This window comes from Piliocolobus tephrosceles, chromosome 11 (assembly GCF_002776525.5).
Source record: "Piliocolobus tephrosceles isolate RC106 chromosome 11, ASM277652v3, whole genome shotgun sequence".
In the NCBI taxonomy this organism is placed as follows: domain Eukaryota; kingdom Metazoa; phylum Chordata; class Mammalia; order Primates; family Cercopithecidae; genus Piliocolobus; species Piliocolobus tephrosceles.
In genome coordinates, this window is record NC_045444.1 from 27,097,791 (window position 1) to 27,123,095 (window position 25,305).

Consider the following 25,305-nt stretch of genomic DNA (forward strand, 5'->3'; position numbering starts at 1 on the left):
ATATCATTTTACTGCCTTTTGGCCATTAACTTCACTGCAACTTCAGTCTCCAGGACCAATTTGTCAGGTTTCAAAAATATTTTAATAAAGTTGGCATAAATCAATTTTCCTCCTCAAAGCCTTCTCTCAGACATATGACATGTTGTCTTTTATTTGCTGGATCATCCATCCATACATATTTCATTTGTAGTTCCTTGTCTAGCCCATCAATTGTGATTACATTAATGCCACCAAGTCAGCTCTATGTTACTAAGTTAGGTCTCCACAGAGGTACTTTTAAAATAATTCTAATTTAATTCCAACAGTACCTAAAGCTGAGCATTTATTTGATTTTTAAACACATCAGTTCAATTATAGCTTCATATCTAATCTTAGTTCAAGTACATTCTCCTCCTATTGTACAATAAGAATGGTCAAATTCTGCATATTCTCAGTCGTAAGTGGGAGTTGAACAATGAAAACACATGGACACAGGGAAGGGAACATCACACATGAGGGCCTGTTGAGGGGTGGGGGTCGAGGGGAGGGAGAGCATTAGGACAAATACCTAATTCATGAAGGGCTTAAAACCTAGATGACAGATTGATAGATGTAGCAAACATCTATCATGGCACATGTAGATCTATGTAACAAATCTGCATGTTCTGCACATGTATCTCAGAACTCAAAATAAATAAATAAATAAATAAATAAATAAATAAATAAATAAATAACAGGTGAAATTACCCCATCCTTTCCTTATCTTTCTAAAATAAAATAAAGCTTAACATACAAAGAAAGTTTAAGTTTCTATATTCTGCCTTATTGTTACTATGCGAGTAGCAACCAGCTGCCCAAAGCCAACAAAATATCTTGTTTAATTGAAAAATAAATAAGTAATAAAATTTAAAATATTAAGTTTGAATGGCTATTATAGCATAAAGCATGATCATAAACATCGATAGCAATTCACATCTATGATATCAGTATGTTTTATAATTTTTTAAAAGAGTTAGGAAAACTTCTGATAATTTTTCACAACTGGAATACAATTGACTTTTGAGCTGCATTGAGTCAATGCTAAGGAAATAACATTTCTGTGACTGCACAAAGAGAGTTGGATGACCTTTTGTTTAATATTCTACATTAGTAAACTTTCACTGAGAATCCTGAGGCAGTTCTTGTTTAGAGTCGTGTTGGTCCATTGTAGATATGTAGTACATTGGTTGAATGCAGTAAAAATAAAAAAAAACATGAATGAGTTGCAACATCCCAAGTCACTGAACTAAGTGCTAATTGCCTCTCCAAAAGAATGATTATATATTCCATCTGTATCTGAATAGCAAAGAATTGTTGCAATTTTATATATTGGAAATATTTATATTTGCTTTGGGAAGTATTTCTCACTGAAACTATTACATGCCGCAAATCATAAATGACAAATGAAAATAGAAAAAGCTATTGAAGAAAAAGGGAGAAATATGTTGTGTACCAAATAAAGCTTTGGGAGAAAACTTCAGCAGTCAAATAGCGAAAGTTTAGATTTCAAAAAGAATAGTTTAACCAGGAAAGAAAAAATAAAAAGTCTTTGCCAATCATGAAGGATGTCTTGGCATATAGACTTTTTAAGTACGAGCACTATTTCTTTGCCTATAGTATTTCTGTCTGAACAGGAAAGATAATGATACATCAACAGTTTAAAAATCCAATCCATGTTTATATATATATATATATATATACACGTTTATATATATATGTTTTATATATGTTATATATAATTTTATACTTGATTATATATATAATTTCATATATATTTTATATATGATTTTCTATATAGATATATCTCAATTTTTTGTTCTGATTTTTGGGGCTGTAAAATCCTGTGCTATGTATAAACTAAAAATACAGCCATTCAAGTTTGGCAGATATTACTAACTGCAATTCAGCCACATTTGTCTCAGTTCCAGGCTCCTAAAAGATATGAGTTGTAAATACTAGAAAAAGTATGCTCTCCTGGCTGGCTAATCCACACAGGTCTTTCTAACAGTGACTAGTTAGGTGAAGAGATCATTGGTCTCATCCCAAGTGTTTCTCCACTTTCTTACCTGCCCACTCAAAAAAGCAACATAACACCACACTGAAGTGAGTTTACCCTTGTTAAAAACGAGAGAAAAATCTATGCGTGAGCAATATACATAGGGAATTTGGTACAATCTCTAACATTTTTCTAACTTTCATTCCTCTAAACCCTTTGAATTCTTCAATCTTTATCTTCTCTTACTTAGACATCAAGGATTTTTAGAACAAATTGGATCATGTATTGGATATACTATGCATTCTATCTGATACGTTGTTTTTGCTGTGACTTTTTTGTTTGTTCGTTTGAGACGAAGTCTCACTCTGTCGCCCAGGCTGGAGTATAGTGTAGCGATCTCGGCTCACTGCAAGCTCTGCCTCCTGGGTTCCTACTATTCTCCTGCCTCAGCCTCCCGAGTAGCTGGGACTACAGGCTCCCGACACCATGTCCGGCTAATTTTGTGTGTGTGTGTGTGTGTGTGTGTGTGTGTGTGTGTGTGTTTTTAGTAGAGACGGGGTTTCACCGTATTAGCCAGGATGGTCTCAATCTCCTGACTTCGTGATCTGCCCGGCTGGGCCTCCCAAAGTACTGGGATTACAGGGCGAGCCACCCCGCCTGGCCCTTTGCTGTGACTTTTTATTAAGATCTGATCCAGTGCCTATATAATGCCTATTTACTCTCTAAAACCATGTGGTAAGAATGGCTTTCTTAATTGAGATCTCACTGATAGGGATTTATTTGGGGTTGTAAAAAGTGTTAGAAGTAATCACCCGATGGAATTTGAAATTAAAAGGAAAACTAAAACTCCTTCAAAATAAAACAAAAATCAATAGCAATAAAAAAGGTTTTGGGTTTATTTGTGCAAATATCAGTGGGCTAAGGAAAGCAAACAAACAAACAAAAAAAAAAAAGATAGGAAATTTACCATCAGAAGGAGAATAAGTACAATTTAACATGGCTTGACATATTTAATGAAGCTTGGCAGTCTCAACATATTAAATAAAACAGAAAGAAAGTATACACATTGACATGCCACAGTTAAAATCAATGCTAAAATAGGGTTGGCTGACCAGAAATGTGAAATAATAGCCAACTTTGAAATTCAGACAAGTTTTTTTTTTAAAAGTCTCAAGCGTAAGCTTGCATTTGAAGGCATAAAACTGAGAAAATAACGTCTGAAAAAGTATGGGGTATGCAGTGGCTAGGGAGTGTGAGAGGAGAGAAAAAGGGAAAGAAATGGGGAAAAAATGAAAAAAAAATAAAGAAGAAACTGGGTGGGAGGGATAGAAAGAGATGGCTACATGGGTATCTTCTTCCCTTAAACTTCATTAATCTGGCTTTTCTCAGGCAGCAGGCAGCCCTCACTGGCTCCATGAGAACTATCCTTTACGGACATTTATCTAGGTATTTGGCAGTTTTTTGCTACAGCACAGAATGACTTTTTTTTTTTTTTTTTTTTTTTTTGAGACAAGGTGACAAAGTCTGGCTTTATTGCCCAGGCTGGAGTGGAGTGCAGTGGCACAATCTGGGCTCACTGCAACCTCCACCTCCCAGGCTCAAGCCATTCTCCCACCTCAGCCCCCAAAGTAGCTGGGACTACAGGCAAGCACTGCCACTCCTGGCTAAATTTTGTATTTTTTGTAGAGACAGGTTTTTTCCATGTTGTCCAGGTCTCGAACTCACGAGCTCAAGCCATCTGCTAGCCTTGGCCTCCCAAAGTGCTGGGATTATAGGCGTGAGTCACTGCGCCTGGCCTACAGCATAACTTTTATACCTATCAGGTATGTTAATTATTTTTTTTTTTTTTTTTTTTTTTTTTTTGAGATGGAGTCTTGCTCTGTCGCCCAGGATGGAGTGCAACGGCGCGACCTTGGCTCACTGCAACCTCTGCCCCCCAGGTTCAAGCGATTCTTGTGTCTCAGCCTCATGAGTAGTTGAGAATGCAGGCGCCTGCTACCGCGCCCAGCTAATTTTTGTGTTTTTAGTAGAGACGGGGTTTCGCCATCTTGAGCAGGTTGGTCTTGAAATCCTGATCTCATGATCTACCCGCTTCAGCCTCCCAAAGTGCTGGGATTACAGGCATGAGCCACTGCGCCCGACCTAAATAGTTTTATTTGTTTATATAATTTTATATCTGGAAGGAGTCAGTGATGTTGTCCAAACCTATTCTTTTAGTGATAATCAAAGCCACAGAGCTAATTAATAACCAGCTCTCTTTCTTTCCTTTAGAGTCCTCTCATAGGGTTTATCAGAGTAGGACTACAACAGCTACCTAGTGAGTAGCTAACTGCTCTGTTAAAACATGTATAGAATAAACTGCTAGTTGTTATCAAATATCTATTATCTTCTTCTTCCAACGTTGATTTTATTGAAGCAAAGTTTACCCTCTTGAAAAGATACATCTCCCAGTCTTTCGTGCAAATAAGGGTGGTTATGTGTTAAAATTCTGATCAATGGGGTAAAGGTGTTTAATCAGGTTTCTGGAAAGTTCCTTAAGAAGAAGGTAAGTTGCTTGGTAGGGATAATTTGGTCTTCTTCCTTCCCCCTGGAATGTGGATGTGATATTTCGAGCTGCAGTGGCCATTTTTTTGGCCATTTTTCTACCTTGAGGATGAAAGCCAAGTGACAAGGATTGCAGAACAGAAATAATGGAGTCTGGGACCCGAGTCACATACGGAATCACCTTACCTTCAATGGAATGTCTATCTATAACATTTTTTTTTAATTTGAAAGAAAATGTAAAATTCTGTAAAACTCTACTTTTTTTTTTTTTTTTTTTTTAAATCCAATCTGTTAAAGATCTCGGTTATTCCCAGCCAAACACAATTCCTGACTGACATGGCATAAGTGAAAAAGGAAATGCTCAGGATACATATGTGTGTGTGTGTGTGTGTGTGTGTGTGTGTGTGTGTGTGTATCCTCTCAGGTGTATGAAATATTTACCTGAGAGAGAGAGAGTGGGGGGAATTATAGCAGTCAGAAACTATGACAGCCAATTACAGTGGGTAATAGACAGTCAATAAACTGTGTCCGGGTTAGTAAGGAGGGATGGTTTATACCCTCAGAGGTTTGGAAACTTTAAAACTATTTGGAAAAGTGTGATTAAGTTAGAGGAGTATAGAATCTGTTAGAAGGAACAGGCTAAAAACTGAGAGGGCTTAGAAAATATTATGATATGAAATGCAAGTATTTGCACATAGTACAGACTGCTAAGCATTGACTATATAACTAAAAATGGTTATTAGAATGTCTTTCCCTGAAGGCATTCCAAATAAGGTGGATGGCAATCTATCTAGGTGAGTTTGGTTTCAGTCCAGCCTGAAGGCAGATAGATGAACTGGATGACCTCTGAAAGTCCCTTCTGGCCCTATTATCCAACGACTCTGTTTTGCACTGAGAGAAAGTTATTGCTGCTTCTTTAATTTGTAGTTATAGTCATCAAGGAGACCTGTACTTCCCTTCTGCACGTTGCAGATATTTCTGGTAAATAAGAAACAAAATTGAAAGGAGCAAATCACTTTAGGCAAAATGCAGGCGTGAATATTCCTGACAAAAAGCACACTGTTTTTGTTTGTTTGTTTGTTTTTGTTTTGTTTTTTGCGGAAATGGTGGTGGGGCGGTGGGTCAAAAATTCCAGCACACAATGTAGCACATACTATCTCTAGAAGTTGCTCTGCAAAACAATCCTTACACCTTTACACTCTATCACTCCCTCATGGTTCCCCATATGTTTGTCATCTCTGGCCAGTTGGATGGGTCTTTGCGGTCAAGTGACTGGATAGAAGTAAACTATGCTTCTTCAGATGTTTCCAATCTAGTAGGGGTATGAAACATATATAGAGACAGAAAAAAAGACAAATTAAACCAAGGCACATTTGCGTGAAAAGCTCACATCAAAATGTAAGTTATATTGTGTTAGGCAACATTGGAATTTTATCTCAAATATATTCCTCTCGGTTCTGCACATTCTGTTTTGCATAATGAATTTAGATGGATAGAATACAACCCTGACTTACTGAAATGGAACTGAAGTCATTGGCGGGCGGGAGGACACAGGAGTCAAAGCAAGAGCATGACTAGTGCAAACCTCATCTGACACTGGTTTTGAAAATGGGAACAAATGAAACAAACCCAGTCGAAGAGTGTAAAATGATAAGTATATTTTTAATTCTCTAAATAATCATTTTACCTGGATATCCAATAGACACAGGTTAGGAAAATTTGATAGACTGCACATGTATTTCTATGTACACATTCTGTATACAAACATATATTTCCACATACATTTATATAAAACAAATTGTATATTTAATTCTACATATAATAAATATTTGGGGATCATTTGACACATACTATTTAGAATAAAGAGCATGTATACCTATTAATATTTCTCTCTAAACTTCTTTGAGACCACTAAAGTAATATTTAATTAACCTAACTAAAAATTAGACAATTCAAGTTCTTAGAGTTACTGCTCTAAGAATATTGGAGAATTCTCAGAGTCATTTATTGAACTGTATAGATTTTTTCTTGGCACTTTCTGGTTTTGTACCTGTACTGTACTCTAAATAATAACACACCACACATTTCAGCAAATGGAAGTAAAATTTGTTCTTTAGGGCTTGTCCTTCCCATTCTCCTTGTATCCGACACTCAAGCTTTGGCTCACAAGCACAATGACCTAATCCAGAAGAAGCTCGGTGAGCAGAGCAGATTGATCTCTCTTTGGTTGCCACTTCATGGTTTTTTACAACTACAGTGGGTTGTTGGACCAGTTCTACAATCCCTTGTGTCATAAAGAGATCAATCATTTGGTTTCAAGCTTTTTCTTAATCGCAAGCCTAATGGAAAGCTAGAACACAAATTCTCAGCTAATGCAAATAAATCTGGGTGATTTACTTTCACTAAACTATTAGTCACTAATGAAGAGTTTCTTGCATCTAAATTCAAATATGCAAATGTATGCCAAAAGTTTGAAAACTTATAATATATGTGCATATGTCTCTGTATCTCCACAAAAGTGAAAAAGAAATAATTGTTTGATTTGATTCTGAAGGGACTGACTACGGTGAGCTCAGAAGTAACCAGTCTCACAGCTATTTCATTTTTCATAATATTACTTAATGTATTGAAATATTCTGTTATTCTAGTTCATTTGTGGTGTTATAACAAAATACCAGAGGCTTTGTAGCTTAAACAATGGCAGCTTATTTCTCATAGTTCTGAAGGCTGGAAAGTCCAAGATCAAGGTGCCAGCAGATTCTATTTTCCATGAGGGCCCATTTTATGACTCATGGAATAAGGTCTTCCAGCTGTGTCCTCATGTAATAGAAGGGGCAAAAGACTTCTATCATTCTATTTTTCTATTTTTTGAGACAGAGTCTCACTCTGTCACTCAGGCTACAGTGCGGTGGCATAATTTTGGCTCACTGCAACCCCCACCTCCCAGGCTTAAGCAATTCTCATGCCTCAGCCTCCCAAGTAACAGATTACAGGCACGTGACACCACATCTGGCTAATTTTTGTATTTTTAGTGGACTTTGCCATGTTGGCCTGGATGGTCTTGAACTCATGGCTTCAAGAGATCCAACCCCCGCTTGGCCTCCCAAAGTGCTGAGATTACAGGCGTGAGCCTATTTTATAAGGGCACTAATCCCATCTGTGAGCGCTCCACCTTCATGACCTAATAACTTCTCAAAAGAACCCACCTCCTCATAACATTACCTTGGTAATTAGATTTCAGCATCTGAATTTTGGGGTGATACACATTCAAACCACAGTAGATGGAACTAACACACATGTGATTCTATGGAATAGGGTTTACTATATAAGTGAAAAGAATGGATTATTTAAAAAGCCACAAAAATAGTATTTTTTACAATTATGAAAATACTAGAAATTCAGAAATGAAAAAACTGGCTGAAAATCTCTTGTGAGCTTTGTCTATAGAATTTGTAAGATTTACTAGAATTACAGATTAGGCTCAACAGACCTAAAATCTTCTAAATATTTATGGTTAATTCTCATTGGAACATCCCTTCTTATTCAATGTTTCACTTTCCAGGATTTGACTGGCTGAGATTTGAGTTAGCCATAGTCAACTGTCTTCTGGAAATAGCTAAATACAGTTTAATAAGGTATTTTGAGAGAAAGAAAGAGACCACATTTATAAAACGTTTATGACAGTAAATTGTTATTGTTCTATTTTATGATTATTGATATTAATCTCTTACTGAGCCTAATTTATGAATTAAACTTTATCATAGGTAGGCATGTATAGAAAAAAAACATAGTCTGTATAGGATTGGGTACCATCCACAGTTTCAGGCCTTCATAGGGGATCTCGGAATGTATCCCCCATGGGGATACATTATTCAAAATTTAAACTTTCTCTATTGAATGACTTGGAGAAATCTCTCTTTATTTCTTCCAGATTCCATCATAAGTGTCAAAATTTCTGAAGTTTTTTAACTTCCTGCTGTTACTGGTGCAGATCTACTTCAAAGAGTTAAAATGAACAGTTCCCTTCCACATTCTTCACCAAATGAAAGCACTGATTTTTCTCAAAAGGATAAGCTACTAGTAAGATTGAGACACTGAATACTTCAAACTGGTTACTTAGTTGTTCAGCCTGTTGTTTACTCAGCACATTTTTTTCTTTTTCAAACAATTAATAAACCTGACAAGGAATATATAGTTAGTTGAAAAATGTCTTCAGCTGAAATTCTACAAGCCATCTTGCTGCTTTGAGAGTGGGTCAGGAGGATGCTGAAGCATCACGATGTTATGCAGTTCTCTGAGTTGATATGTTAAGGCCCAGTAGTCAAAATTGGTGAAGGAAAACTCAAGGTCACAGGGTTTAACGCTTGCTCTCCAACTGATTTCCAGTGTGACTCCTGGGGATGCCATTCAAATTCAGCTACCTGCTTTAATTCCTTGCTTTTTAAATATCAAGCTGCTGTGTCAAAAACCTAATAAAGAATCATACGGGATTTGGCCTCACATTTGAGGCTGAGTAGAGAGCTGAGTGACAGTTAGTTATAATTCATACTTTTGAATAATATTAAAACAGGGATATATTTTTCAAAGTTAAAGGACAAGAGGACAAAATTTAGGGAAGTTATACTACAAGGTAGTATTTTAGTAGCTTGCGAATGGTGAAATTATGGTTGCTTAAAATAGTAAATATACCTTCCAAATTTCTAAATGTTATTTGAAAAGGATTTTGCTTAATATGGCTCCTTATGTTGTCTATTTAGACTTTCACTTACACAAACTACATCCAAGTGACACATTAAAGAACAACATGTAATGTGCATCCATTCTGGAGTTGATCAATGTGAGGTAAAGATACTGTGATTATCTCCAAGTTTTATAATCACAGTAATGCACATATATACTTTCTAAAAATAAACTATATAACCTGCTACACATATGCAACAATTCTAGCTACTATATGCTTATTATTAAAACTTCATATGACACTCTTAAAATACTACTAAGAATATACTCTGATATGTTTTGCTTTTACTCTCTTGCTTTTTATGGTTTTATGAAATGCATTTTAAATAAGTCATAAGGTATGCCTATTCTAATGTAACTCCTCTTGGTCTATTCCTAAGTATTTTTTCAGGTTCAAACTCCTCTCACTACACTCAAGGATGTATGCTTCAACCTTACCCAAAAAGTTAGAGGTCTTGAACATACAATACTTTCTCCTGCACTTATGCCTGTGTATACATAGTTCCCTAATTTTGTAATGTTCTTCCTTTCCTCATCTGCCTACCCAATGCTTAGAGTGAGATGCCTATCAACTATTAGCTCACTTGGGATATCTTCTTGCATCTTCCCATGTAGAATTAGATGCTTCTTGTCTTATTCTTCCTCTTTAATTTTTTCCTACCTCAATTACTACATGTGAATTCCATGAAGGAAGAAAATAGGACTTTCTGAATCCCTGGTACTTAGCTAAATATCTGGAATATTGTCAGTGCAAACAAATTTTACTGAAGTTGATTAATGAATTGAATTTTGGAAAAGTCCTTACTGTATTTCTATTGGCACATTTAAAGAAGTCTTTTTGGCCTCATACTCATTATATTTTCTACATTCTTTGTTTTCCACTATCAAGATGAGAAAGATGAAGGAAATATCTAGATAAACATGGGCTACCAGGTCCTATAAATATTCATATAAATTAACACTATCAGTGGTAGAACATTAACATATCTCTCCAATAGGGGAGAGATCACTCATCCTAAGGAACTTGAGTTCTCTGGCTTTTTGTGGTTTCACACAAGACTTCCATCTAGGAGGATAGTACATTTGAGAAACAGGTAGAAATAATAGGAGTTGTTTGCACCAAGGGGTAAATCTCCATATCAAAGCAATTGCTATTTCTTCTACTACAGATACCAGGTATACACACAGAATAAATATTTTCTTGGGGTGGTAGCAGTGGATCCATGTTGTTGACTTGCACCTATTTAAAACTGGCCAGGCACAGTGGTTCATGCCTGTAATCCTAGTACTTTGGGAGGCTGAGGCAGGTGGATCACCTGAGGTCAGGAGTTTGAGACCAGCCTGATGGTGAAACCTCGTCTCTACTAAAAATACAAAAATTAGCCACACGTGGTAGTGGACGCCTGTAATCCCACCTATTTGGGAGGCTGAGGCAGGAGAATCACTTGAAATCTGGAGGTGGAGGTTGCAGTGAACTGAGATTGTACCACTGCACTCCAGCCTGGGCGACAAGGGCAAGACTCCATCTCAAAAATTAATAATAATAATAATAAAATAAAATACATTAAAATCAAATCAAATCAAAATTAACTGAAAATAGAGTATATTGCAGCAACAAATAAAGATCCATAATATACCAGGAATCTCACTACAGAAAAGCTGTGATCAAAAATTATAGAAGTAATGTAACTTCATTTGAAACCACTACTGTCTAGGAAGAGGGACAGATATAGACTCTGAAATGATGTCTTAATGAAGAATATCTCCTTTTAACTTAAAGCCTTCTGTGATCATTTCTAAACTACTAGTAGGCAGTTTACACCATTTGTAAAAATTTACAAATTTTTTTGTTTCCATAGTTATTCTTAAACAATAATTCTGTTTGGAGGAAGAGAACATGCACTTAATATAATATTAACATTCATTAAAGATGTAAACCTATTACAAATGAAATTAACTTCCATTCAACAATTAACTATTTTAGATGACCTTTTGAATTCTCAGCTACAACGTAGGGTCAAATTACTTGGTCATCCTTTCCCCAGAGCTATTTACTGAGTTAGCTAGCTGCCCCTTCTGTCAATGTATTCGAACATTTTTAAACTTGAATTCTAAGTCTCTTTAGCAGGATTAATTTAGCAATTATACCTTATAAATCAGTATTAAGAAGTCAGATGAATGTGCAAAAGCATATTTCCAATTAAACAGAATTTATAAAACTAAATCCCTGAAAAAATGAACATACATACATATATATGTGCAAGTATGCATGTGTATATATGTTTATATATACACATATATATATACATATATATTTAGAACAGTCTTCCATAAGTGCACAAACCTAATTTCATGTAAGTGTCATTTGTCAATATAAACAGTATCTGTATAAGCCTTTCAAAAGGATGAAACACCTATAGAAGTTCTATTCTTTCTAGAAATTGTTGCTTTGCTTCTGGGAAGCATTAAGCTTGGCCCCGAAATCAGCTAGTGTTAACAGTCATAGCCTTTAACTAAACTAACTCAGTTACTTAAACTAATCTCTTTGAGAGGAAATCCTTACACCTGAGATAGGCTTGAGACTACCTGATCACCTTAGCACAGCTCAACACAGAGAAAATACAGCAGGATCTACTCTTAAATTGTAAGAGCTTTACTAATCAAAAGTGTTCTGAGCTCCCAAACCTAGGTCTTCCTGGCTAATTCCACTTCTTTGTTTCTTAGCTGTAGGCTTATTGATGTTTCAAGACACTTTAGCACAGGTTTCCCTCCCTGTGCTTTAAGCTCAGTGTTGATGACAGATACACTTACTATAACATTGCAATTGCAACTCTTCTCCTTACCTTTGTTTTGGAATTCTGCATGCTGAAATTCTACTCTACAGTATGCTTTTAAATTAGAAAAATATTGACAATATTTTAATGAAATTTTTAAAATGAGGCTATGACAAGATTAATTGATAAAATAAAGTAAAATTAAAAACAATAAAGAGCTGAAAATTCATTTGTCTTCTTCAATAGCTTCACTAAATTCCTCCCTTCCTTCCTTCCTTCCTCCCTTCCTTCCTTCCTTCCTCCCTTCCTTCCTTCCTTCCTTCCTTCCTTCCTTCCTTCCCTCCCTCCCTTCTTTTCCTCCCTTCCTTCCTTTTCTCCCTCTTTTCCTCCCTTCCTTTCCTCCCTTCTTCCCTTCCTTTTTCCATAGTAGTAGCTGGAATAGGATTTTTAACAAAACAACAGCACAGATACATTTTTCCTGTCTGGAAGACAAAAAAAAAAAAAAAAAAAAAAATGGAGTCTTGAAAAACCTCTAGGTTAATTCCATTTTAGAAAATTTGGAATACATATAAGATTTAAGCAAGAAGTTTGAAGAAGTATTAATTTTCCCAGGGTGAATCATTACAGATAATAAAGGCTACTATTTACCTTGGTCCATTTTGAGAATGCCTCTAAGTTCTAAATCACCCCCAGGATTTTTTCAGCACTTTCTCATAAGAGTTTAGTTTTATGGATAGAAATATAAAAGTAAACAACCAGCTACATAAAATTTTAAATAACAGAAGTTGCCATCTAAATTAAATACATTAGAATTACTGACAATAGATTATGAGTGGATTAAGAAAAAATGCAATTGCACATATTAGGAAAGTTATATTCCAACTGGAAAGTAAGGTAAAATAATCAAATGGAATTTAAAAGTCTGAGTATGCATTATTTTAAGGAGTTGGGTGATATATAAGGGGATCTTATTCTTTTGTAGTTTCCTGATCAAATATGCCAATTAATTATGCCATATACTAAGAATCACACAGGAAAATGTTCAGAATAGAAAAACAAAATATGAGAAAAGATGAGTATGTGTGTATGTATTTGTATGTTTTGGGGTGAGCTTTTCATATGTCAGAGAGTTTTTTTCTCCAATCAGTTTCAGTAACATCTTCACACACATTATCCTCTTAGATTTAAAAGAACTTCAGAATGTTTGCTAGAAAACAATCACATAGATTGAATAATCACTTTTGCTAGTGACATGAAAGATAAAATTCCTTTTTTCATTGACCTCAGAACTTTCCATATTCTTTTAACAGGATAAGAGCAGATGCTGCCACAGAGACTGTCATTCCTACCGATATTTAAATATATTACCACTTGGGGGCCAGGCGCTCACACCTGTAATCCCAGCACTATGGGAGGCAAGTTGGGTGGATCACTTTGTATCAGGAGTTTGAGACCAGCCTGGCCAACATGGTGAAACCCCGGCTATGCTAAAAATACAAAAATTAGCTGGTGGCACAGGTCTATAATCCCAGTTACTTGGGATGCCAAGGCGGGAAAACATTTAAACCTAGGAGGGGGAGGTTGCTGTAAGCTGAGATCATGCCACTGCACTCTAGCCTGGGCAACAGAGCAAGACTCTGTCTAAGTAAATAAACAACTTACCACTTGGCACCACAAATGTAATCTAACAGGGATGTTAATAAAAAGAAGGCTTCTCTTGCTTATACTCACTTTAAATGTTAATAATATAATACTGACAGGAGGCAGGGAAATCCTGGGTAGAAGAGGGCAATTCCCCAGCAAAGGCCCCACCCTCAAGCCTGGAAACCCACGGCTCTAAATGGGAACAGGCATTCCTGTTTTCACACTCAGATGTTGTCCTTTGGCCTGCCACACCTCCCTATCCTGTACCCATAAAAACCCCAAACCTCGGGCTCCACAAAGAGAAGAACAGAGATGCAGAAAAGCCGCAGAGCCACAGAGCGGTGCAGCAGAGAAGGAGAGAAGCGAAGGAGCATCTGAATGTCGAGACAAGTTCGGCTGGGGATGGTCATAGAGAAGATCAGCCACAGAACAGCCAAACTCCAAGGGAAGATCATCTCCCCACACCATCCCCTTTCCAGCTTCTCATCCATTCCACTGAGAACCACCTCCATCCAACAATAAAATCTTCTGCATTTACCATCCTTCAATTTCCCTGTGTGACCTGACTCTTCCTGGACACAGACAGGAGCCTGGGTACTAAGAGGGCACTGAGCTGGTTAACACTTAAGCCATCTGCAGATGGCACAGCTAAAAGAGCATTATAACATGCTTTGGGAGTGGCAGGCACCCACCCGTAGATGCTACCATGGGGACAGAGCCCAAAAGTGCTGGCCCTAGCTCCGGCACCTATCTGTCTGTGTGCTCCCATTCCTGGAAGGGGTTTGAGCCCACGGCAGCCAAACAGATGAGCCACAACCCTGTCGCACAGCCTGCGAGGGGAGTGTGGGAACTCCTGTTTCGTTAACATAATAAATTATCTTAAGAATGTCAAATTTAAAACAGCGTTTTGATATATCTTAGTCCATCTTGTTTCTATTTGTCATAGTTGTTCACTGCTTCCATCATTCTTTATACAGTTGCGTGCATTTCTGTGGAAATTTTCTGGATTGAGAGGCCTTGTATTTTATAGAATGTATTTTCATTGCTCATGTTTGTGCAATCACCTCTGAAGAAATATTGGAAAAGGTGATGGTTTTGTTCTTTTAAAAGCTTAGTCATACATATCTATCTGCTTAGTCATACATATCTATCTGAAAATTCAAAAACAATATAACCAAAAGCCTGAATTATAACTGAGTTGAATAAAATTAGTATCTAGAAAATATAATTAATATCCAAAAAGAAAGTTACACTTTATAATTCAGTCTCCTTTCTCCCTCCCTCCCTCCCCGCTCCCTCTCCCTCTCCCTCTCCCTCTCCCTCTCTGTCTCTCTCTCTCTTTCTTGGATGGAGTTTCACTCAGTCACCCAGGCTGGAGTGTAATGGCATAATCTCTACTCATGGCAACCACTGCCTCCTGGGTTCAAGCAATTCTCCTGCCTCAGCCTCCCAAGTAGCTGGGAATACAGTCGCCTGCCACCATGCCTGGCTAACTTTCTGTATTTTTAGTAGAGACAGGGTTTCACCATGTTGGCCTGCTGGTCTCAAACTCCTGACCTCGGGTGATCTGCCCACCTCGGCCTCCCAAAGTGCTGGGATTACAGGAGTGAGCCACCGCACCCAGCCTACTTTCTTTTCATATCACTTTTTTATATACAATGACATAAAAGATATCACAAAGCCTTTACATAAAAATAAAATCTCTCATTCATTATTTTTACATATGTATTCATAACTGCAACTAAGAATCTGCTGATTGTTTATGTAACTTTAATGCTAAGAAAGGAAACTCAGGCCAAAGAAGGAACCTTCTGAAAGTCTTTAAATTCCCAGTCAGAATTTATCCACAGAGTCAGGGTAATTGGACGTTTAGAAAGAGGGAAAAGACCTTTAGAAAGAGGGAAAAGACCTAGTGACCAGTTGATTTCCACAGCCTACCTGTGGTCTCTCAACATTCTTACATCTTCAGGTTATTGTTCTGAGATTTATGCTTTTTCTAATATATATCTCCATTTATGGTCTCGAATTCAGCTTACTTCACCCCAGACCTGGAAAACTGTCAGCCAAGAAGCCCTGTCCGGCCCCCAGACAGGTTTTGCTTGGGCATGTTATTGACGATACAATGTTTTAAAAAATAGTATCTGACTTTGAGCACTTTAAATGTATATATATGGCACTCCTGCTGAACAACTGGAATTTCTGGTGACCTGGGACCTCTTCCCGCATGACAGCCATTAGTTTGTGTGAAGCTACCCAGAAACCAGATATGTTATCTCCAGTTTTCTATCCTTTCTTCTATTCTTTAGGGTCTTACCGACCCCCAAATGAAGGACAGGTTCTCATTGAAATCCTAGCTTCAATATCCTTTGTGTTACACTCAGTCTATGAGACTCTGAGTTAGAGACTTCTAGTACAGTTGTTTCTTTCCCAGCTCCATCTTGCAGTCTGATTCACTTGACTGATACCTTGATTCTGTTCTCAAATCTGGGTCCTTACCTGGATGCTTGACTTTTCCTTCTGCTGTTATTTCTCTTCATCTCGTGTTTCATTTCCCCCTACTCCACCCCCACTAGAATGTGCCAGTAGCAATTAACTTTTTATTACTTTTTAGAGTTTAATTATTATCACTCTTATCATTAATATCTAGGTCATATTTTACCACTGTGGAATTTAGATGTTGATTTTTAAAAAGACAGAAAATTACAAGAAAGTTAATAGTTTAATATTATGGAAAGATTTTGAAGGAAAAAATTTCCCATGGATATTTCTTACTAAAAGACTTGGTTGCCAAAGCATTCCTTCAAATACTTTAAGCAAAGGTTCAGAGAAACAAGCTTATAACACCATGTGATATCAATCTGCTGTGAAAAAGACTTCCCGTTTGCCTTTTGATCAAAAATACTTTTTTATATGAAACATATTGTTTAAGAGTCCAACTTCAAAGTCTAAATGTGTGTGTGCGTGTCTGTGTTACCTAATGGTGTTTTTTCGCTCAAACATAATACTTGCAGCTTTGAAATGCATATTAAATGTCTGGCAATAAAATTCATGCTTTCTTAATAACTGATATGCTTATGGTTGAAAGAAAAGGTAGGTTCTAGCTTTTCTTTGAACTTTCATTACTACGCAAAATTTAATATCTCAGTTGCATTGTTCCACGAATGGACTCACCCTGACAATGTACTCCTTCGTCATACCCGTCTGGGCAGTCCAAGACACCATTGCACAGCTGGGATAAATGAACACATTTGTTGGTACCAAGGCAAGCAATGTGATTCAAGGGGCACTTGATTTCTACCTCCTCAGGACCTGAAAAAAAATGTAAAAAAGAATAGAATTATGTGTTAGCTTTTTTAAATGGTAAAACTGTTAAGCACAAGTAATTACTAGCATTGTTTTACAAAACAAAGCTACAGAAAATACTGTGAGAGAAGAGTGCTGCTCTTGTTCTCAGAGACATTGAAGTTAGCCTATGTGATTAAACACCTAATTTTTATAAGCCCCATAGAAAAGGAAATATGTATTTTTTCAAATAATGCATTAGAAACATAAATATCCTTTCCAAACATTAAAATAGGATGGATTTAAAATCTGAGGGTTGATATGAGTCATTGTTTCATCTCATATCCCTAGATAAGTTGGGCAAGTCACTTAAACTTCTTGAATCTCAATTTCTTCAGCTGTGAACTATGGATAATGGTTCTCGGCAGGTCTCTTGTTAAAATTACATCAGGTAACATGAACAAAACTGTTTCAGCGGTGTTTAAGTGAAGTTATGTCAATCTAAAGGTTATATTATTTTTAGTCTGTTCTTTAAGAATATGAAGAACATTTAGTTATAAATGTATTTATGTATGACTTCTATTGTTTAAAAATCTTTTACTGAGCAACTACAATGGAATAAAATTTGCTAAAGAACAAGAAGTGAAAAAAAGGACATACTCATTTTTTTACACACCAGTGATAACTACTTTGTATAATCACCCTTTGTGTTTTTAAGATAAGCTTAAATCAGAACATAGGTCTTTTCTCAGTTTACCCATTCCAAATCTTTATCAAGCATCCAAACTGCATGTTATTTTATCTGAATGTCCGGCTGTCAATTCCCAAATCCTATCTATACTTCTACAAGCACTTTCCAAATCGAAACATGATTCTTCTTCGTCTTATCCAGCTTTCCCAAATCCAAAGTGTAATAATTCCAATATGACTACTATCATATATTAATCTGACATAGATTATTGCTGCAGCCTTGATTCTATAGTCAGACACACTTAGGTTTTAATCAGAACTCTGCTGAGTCCATGGGACATTAATTGATTTAATCAAATAATTATTAGTTTTCTCATGTATAACATGAAACTATCAAAAGAGCCTACCTCATAGGGCTGTTGTGAATGTCAACAGTTATTCACTACAAAGCTCTGAGCACTGCAATGCAGGCTGAGTAGGAATTCAACATGCATTAGTTACATACATAAATGCAACATAGCAGAGTGCTTAACAGACTGTGGAGCCAGATTCCTGGGTCTAAATGCTGGCCCCACTCTTTATGAGCTGAATGGTCTGGGCAAGCTGTGTATCACGTCTGTATTTCACAGGGCTGTGGTGAGGATTCTATCAAAAGCTCTTAAACACTGTCTGGCAAACACTTAATAAGTTTTTGGTGTTATCATAGTCCTAAGAAGGTAAGTTGCTTTTTGGTAAATAGTTATATCTCAAAATTGTCTTTTCTGTTGTAAGCCCCTTTCCTCCTCCTGAAAAAAAAAAAAAAAGTTCAAAAATTTCATGTTTTACTTTCTCTACCTAGTTGAGGTAAAAAAAATAATAATAATTAAAAGGCCAATCTAACATATTTTAGGATATGCAAAATTATGAGAATTGCAGATGATTGCAATGTGATCAAATTAGAAAACAAACAAAACAAAAATATCATACAAGTGAAAAAAAAAAACTAGACTTGTCAAAAGTTAAATATAATTTTGAAATACTTTATCAAATAGGAATTATAGGTGTAAATCATTTTGTTTGATGCTAAAATAGCTTTCTCTTAACCTTTTGTGTTTTAGGGGATATAAACAAATTTTCATGCTGTAGCTTCACTAGCTGAATTGTTTCACAGATCTCTCTGTGAATTTCATGTGTATTTATATAATTACTACTAAATAAGGCTATTAAATGTCAAACACCTGTCACCCCAAATGCTCAACTCATTTTCTGTAACATGCTGATATAACTTGAGTATCAATATTTTTAAAATACATCTTTATTTCCAAATATATTTATATATTGTGTGTGTATATATATTAACAAAGTACAAATATACAAATTTGAATACAAATTACAGGAATAAGAGTAAGTGAAAGAGTTTTCACTGAGCCTCTCTAGCTATTTAATCTTATGTTTACAATATTAACATAAATGCATTTAAAAATGAATTTTAAAGACACATAAATTAATATTAAAAAGCTATAAACTTCTGTGACCAACATCATATAGTAGCTTTTTAAAATTACTTGGCTGATTCATAAAAATTTTAAAACATGCATCCTTGCATAAATTTCCAAGAAATGTTTAGGCCAGTTATATTTAGACCTTTCTGTAAAAGTTCTAAAAGTTACCCACAGAGAAAACACTTCGTAAAACTGAGAGATTTTAGAAGTATCAGTTAGAAAACAAAAAATGACTCAGCAGTTCTCACGAGCAGCAAGATTCTTTAAAAAGTGGTTCATGTGTTGACTCAAATGGAAATATGATTTTTCACTGTTAAGATTGCCAGGTAACTGAGGAACATGATAGCAGGAGTAAAATACACATCTGGTGGCCAGAAGAAAGGTTCAGCTACTTATAAATTTTGAGAAAACAGGAAAAAGTGTGTTTATTTTGCAAAGGCAATGTATAGAGTTATTAGATTATTCCTAGTGGTAAAGTTTAGGGACAAGAGAGAAATTAGTCTGGGAGAACTAAAGAGTTAGTTGGTTTCTTTATAGACTAGCTACTATAGTCTTTATCATCTTTGATATACTCTTGTTTTGGTTGCCAGGACTGTTGGGTAACTCATGAGACAGTTGGATCATGGCTGGATGACCTGTACCTTAACCAGTCCTTCTCAAATTTTCATGTCAATACACGTTAAGACAATCATAATATTTGCAAGGTACACTGGAGTAAATAGCAAAGAATATTTTTAGAGGTGGCCCGAGGCCCTGGTAATTAGCCTCACTGTTGAGGGAATAAATATTTCAGACTTCTTTGAACAGTGCTAGGATATTTCAGTTGGAAAACTGCTAAAATCAGTATTTTGTTGTTCTTTCTGGAAAATGGGGAGAGAGGGCTGTCTGAGAAATAGCAATGCCTGCCTCAAAACAAAATTCTCTCAAAAGCCAGGCAATATGGATATTTCATGTACTGTTACTTTGGGGATTACTCTATTCTAATTTCCAATGATCATTTGTGCAGTGAAAATATTTGTATCCCATGAAGCTCCTTACACATTCTGTCAGATGGCTATTCTGACATCTGATTACTGCTTCTACCCATCCACCAGGGTGAGAAGCATGGGATAATGGGGGCTTCATGAATTCCTGAGAATATGGCAATGTTGCCTTAAATTAAATGATTAATCTCATGAAGACTTTCAGGCATTTGAACATTTCACAGCCAGCGATTATAAATGAGGCACAAAAAGGAGCATGACTGGAGGCTCTCTGGTAAACCTGGCATTACCTCTGTAGTGACTGAATCATAAGGAATTGGGAGGGACCTGGGACAGGAGTGAGGTGACCAGATAGCGTAGGACAAATTTCAAAATTATACAAAGACACTAAAAATTTTTAGCGAGCATGGTAGTCCTTGAGAGAATGTCACCTCACCTTTCAGCAACATGAACATTCAGAAAACATTCCCTGTCCCTTAAACCTAAATGTAGGTGACCTAGACAAGATAGCAAAATTGAAAATGTAACAACTTAAAAAGAAAAACTCCATCATTGGGTGACCTAAATTATATCAACCCATGAGGCTAGTATTTATACTTTTAAATTATGTATAAGTCTTGACCAATTAGCTGAAATAGGTTTCATTTCTTACACTAAATCTTATTTACAAATAATGCTTCCAGGATAATGCAAGGATAATGGGATTCACCTGTATACTTCTGAATGTTTAAATTATTTTTAAGTATAGAGTAAATATCTTACTGTGTACATTAATAGGGGATAATAAAGGACATAAGTTCCATCAAATGTATCTTCTGATTAAAGAAAATTGAGATAGCATGTTTTGTGGAGAGGGAAATTTTTCTTCTACTCTAATGGCAGACACAGTCAAATAACTGCACTTGTCCCAACATTGTCATATCTTAGCAGAAACAGCATGACTGCTCCTTCCCCACAGCTAACCTCTCTACCTTACACTATATTATATCCCACCTTTTGGGTCTTGTTCTATCTAGAATTGTCTCTTGGTTTTATTTCCCATTTATTTTCCCAATATTTCAAAGTCCCGTGCCTGCAATCTCACTCAATTTTCTTAACTTATACCCAATAAAAAAAGTTACTTTTGCTATTTAAACTTTCCTTCAAGCAGTATCCCTTTTTGCCTACTGAAAAAAAAAAATTACTATTAAACTTCTTCAAAACACAGACAACACCTGCTGCATGCCTATTCCCATTTCACACTAGCCTCTACTTCTAACATTCTGCCGAACTTCTCTCCAAGGCCTCTGTGGTCCCGGCCACAGTGAGGCCAGAGGCATGCAAAGTCCTCCAAAGACTGACCAGAATGCCTCTCTCTGAGAACATTTTCCACCATTCTTTCTCACGCCTCTTATATTCTCTTCATACCATTATTTTTGTTATTCCTCACAGCATTCCATGGACATGATTGGACACATTTCACACACATTTTTTCATAAAATCCCCTCAATCTTCTGCCTGGCAAACACATGATTATCCTTCAACTATATACTGTCCTTTATTTTCCTACAACTTCTCCAAATTCTGTGGCAGATTATAGATTTGTTCATGATTATTATTTCTAAGTATTTTTCTTCAAAATAAGACTATGAGATATCTGATGTCACTGATTATTTCCCATCTATCTCACCAATGCAAACACCTAGCAGGTTTCATGACACAGAATTAGTGCTTGGTATACCATTGTTGAAGGAATGCACACTGCATTTTAACTCCTGGCTAATTTCTACTTCCTCTGACATGCCAGAAGTTACTCTTTTCCACCATTAATGCATTCTCAGACCAGGTTCTACAGAAACTCCTTTCATCTCATGAATACTCTCAAAATTAAAATGGTCCTCAACTGCTGGTTACAACAAAACCAAACTCCTTAGCCTGATTCAATAATCTAATTGAAGCTTCATGAGTATTATTTACAATTAATTTTTAGTATTTATACACTACTTCATTGACTGCCATCTTTCACCTCCCCAAAATACACCAAATATATTCCCATTCCTGGATCTTTCTTTATGCAATACCATCATCTAGACAGGAAACCTCTTTGTTCTTTGCCTAAGAAAATCCTTCAAGGTTAGTCTCAAACCCTAGTGTCTCCATAAAGTTTTCTTTGTGAAAAACAACATGATACAGTGAAAAGCATGTTAAAGTTTAGAGACCAAAGACTTAGGAATCTGAGTTTCAACAGCTATTTGCTTGTCTAAACTCACATAAAGTACTTAACCTCACCAAGACTCTTCTTTCACATTTGAAAAATAGGGATTAATAATACTTTCTGCCTGACACTATAATGATAGGAACAAATGAAATCATGGTTGGGACACACTAGGCAAAGGGGAGTTTTTTGTGGATGTCATTGCTCCCATGTTGCTCAATGAACTTGTACAGACATTGTCTATATCACACTTTTTTGGATACATACCTCATTGTGTAGTTTCTGAACTGTATCATGTATGCATGGTTGAATATATCTCTTGAGGCCCAAGGACTTACATTTATTTTTTCCCACTCTATTTTATAACATTGGGTAGCATAATGTAGCAATAAAAACATATTGATTCCTAGTTGATATAAAATCAAGTCAAAAATACTTTGTTACGTAAAGCTATCACCAAATTTGATACGTAAAGCATAAGATGTCCTTGATATTCAAAAAATTATGCAGTTTTGCATTTCCTCTGATTACCGCTACCTAGTTAATTTAAAAACAGAGTTTTAATTGTATTTTTAAAATTACTTGAACATTTTTAGTACAGCCTACTACTAATTCCAAAACACTGAGGGATATGAGGATTACTTCTATTGAAGTAATTGATTACTTCTTCTGGTACGAAAACAGATCACTGCAGCCTTGACCTCTCTGGTTCAAGGTAACCTCTCGCCTCAGCTTCCCAAGTACCTAGGATCACAGACTTGTGTCACCAAACCTGGCTAATTCTTTTAGTTTTTTTTTTTTTTTTTGAGATAGAGTCTTGCTCATCACCCAGGCTGGAGTGCAGTGGCGTGATCTCAGCTCACTGCAAGCTCCGCCTCCCGGGTTCACGCCATTCTCCTGTCTCAGCCTCCGGAGTAGCTGGGACTACAGGCGCCTGCCAACGCGCCCGGCTAATTTTTTGTATTTTTAACAGAGACGGGGTTTCACCGTCTTAGCCAGGATGGTCTCGATCTCCTGACCTTGTGATCCACCCGCCTCGGCCTCCCAAAGTGCTGGGATTACAGGCGTGAGCCACCGCGCCCGGCCTTCTTTTAGTTTTTGTACTGACATGTTGCCTGTACAAATGCCTGTACATGTTGGTCTCACCATGTTGCCCAGGCTGGTCTCAAACTCCTGGGCTTCAGCAGTCCTCCTGTCAGCCTGTCAGTGCTGGGAATTACAAGCATGAGCCCCTATATCTGGCATCTTTTAAATATTTATTCCTGTGCAATCTTTCTCCTTATGAAATTGAAGATCTTATGATTTCTAAGAATTTATAACAAATGCCTTAAAAATTAACTTTCTTGGAATTATTTAAAAACAAATTTTTAGTGTTATTATAACTAAGTTATATATTAAGATTTATAGAGTACCATTAACCTGATTTCAAGTATGTTCTTTTACATGTGTTTTTTTTGTTTGTTTGTTTGTTTGTTTTTTTTTGAGACAGGGTCTTGTTCTGTTGCCCGGGCTGGGGTACAGTGGCATGATCATGGCTCCTGCAGCCTTCACCTCCTGGGCCAAAGCAAACCTCCCACCTCAGCCTCCCATGATGCTTGGCTTTATTTATTTATTTATTTATTTATTTATTTATTTATTTATTTATTTAGTGTGAGCAGGGGTGGGGGGTGGGGGGGGTGGCAGGTTCAGAGATAGAATTTTGCCACATTGCCCAGGCTGGTCTCAAACTCTGGAGCTCAAGCAATCTGCCTGACTTTACCTCCTAAAACACTGGAATTACAGGCATGAGCCACCACACCTTGCCTTCTTTTATTAAGAATGTTTTTCACACACAATTAGATCTATTTTCTTGGATGTATTACAGACAAACTATCACCTTTAGTATTTTAAGGTGGAAAGGTAATTTTTATGTAGTTATTATAAGAGTATGAAAAAATTGCATTATAATATCTATTATAATTACCATAGCTGAGAATTCCAAATAGTTACAGCAATCTAGACCATTTATAAGACTATCAAGAAGGTGAGCAACATCATTTACTCAATGTTATTTGGGAAAATTAGCATATAATATAAAGATAGTTAATATCATACTTCAGCTTATTATTATATATAATATCAAATCACATAATATCTTTATAGAAGCAATACAACTTTCCTAGAACTGTGTTTATTTCATAAAATCGTGTTCTTATTTTCAAATACACCTTACTTTTATGTCTGAGCTATTTCACCTGACAAACTTACATGTAAGTGCATTAAATAAAAAAAATTATAGTATTTCAAATAAAATTAAAATTGGATTTATGAGTTTCAACTTCCAAATAAAACAAAATTAATTGAATCGTTTGTTAATCTGTATGATTACACTTGAGGATGCAAGAATATAAATAAGAACCTCTAAAGATTCATGTGCACTCAATACTAATAGTAACTCACTCAAATCAAATAATTTCTCTGTAAAATAGGTTCCAGTAATGGCTTTAGTGTTTACATATTTCAAATGGATGTTGTGAAGATTCACAAACTGCAAGAGATGTAAAGATGATTGATTTTGTCCAGCTGCAGTACCCTTTAGCCATCTCTGACATCTAATTTTTAAAGCCCTGGGGAAGGAATTTTTGTAGCTTTGATAACTGTTTTAGGATTTAAAAATCCTTTCTCTTTTGAAGACTCAGTGTAGGAACTTTTTTTGCATCTAACATAGAGCTTTACGTATGTATTTAATATGTGAAAAACATACCTGCTCGCCTAAAAAAAAGAACACCTGCTATGACCAAAGTACCAATGGTACGTATTACTATGAATAGAAACAATGGAGTCTAGTTAAGATCCTTTTACTGAAGGAGTTTAGATCATGTCAGAAAATATTGTCATGTTAAAATAGCCTCATGTGGCCGGGCGCAGTGGCTCAAGCCTGTAATCCCAGCACTTTGGGAGGCTGAGACGGGCGGATCAC

General features: G+C 36.2%; 1 protein-coding gene across 1 annotated transcript in view; it reads right to left on the minus strand.

Annotated features, from left to right (window-relative positions):
- Positions 1 to 25,305, minus strand: part of LRP1B (LDL receptor related protein 1B) — a 1,636,277-nt gene that overhangs the window by 1,271,908 nt on the left and 339,064 nt on the right. The window contains exon 3 of the mRNA XM_026453105.1: positions 16,888 to 17,025. Coding sequence (XP_026308890.1) covers positions 16,888 to 17,025 — 138 coding nt within the window. The remainder of the gene's footprint in view (positions 1 to 16,887; positions 17,026 to 25,305) is intronic.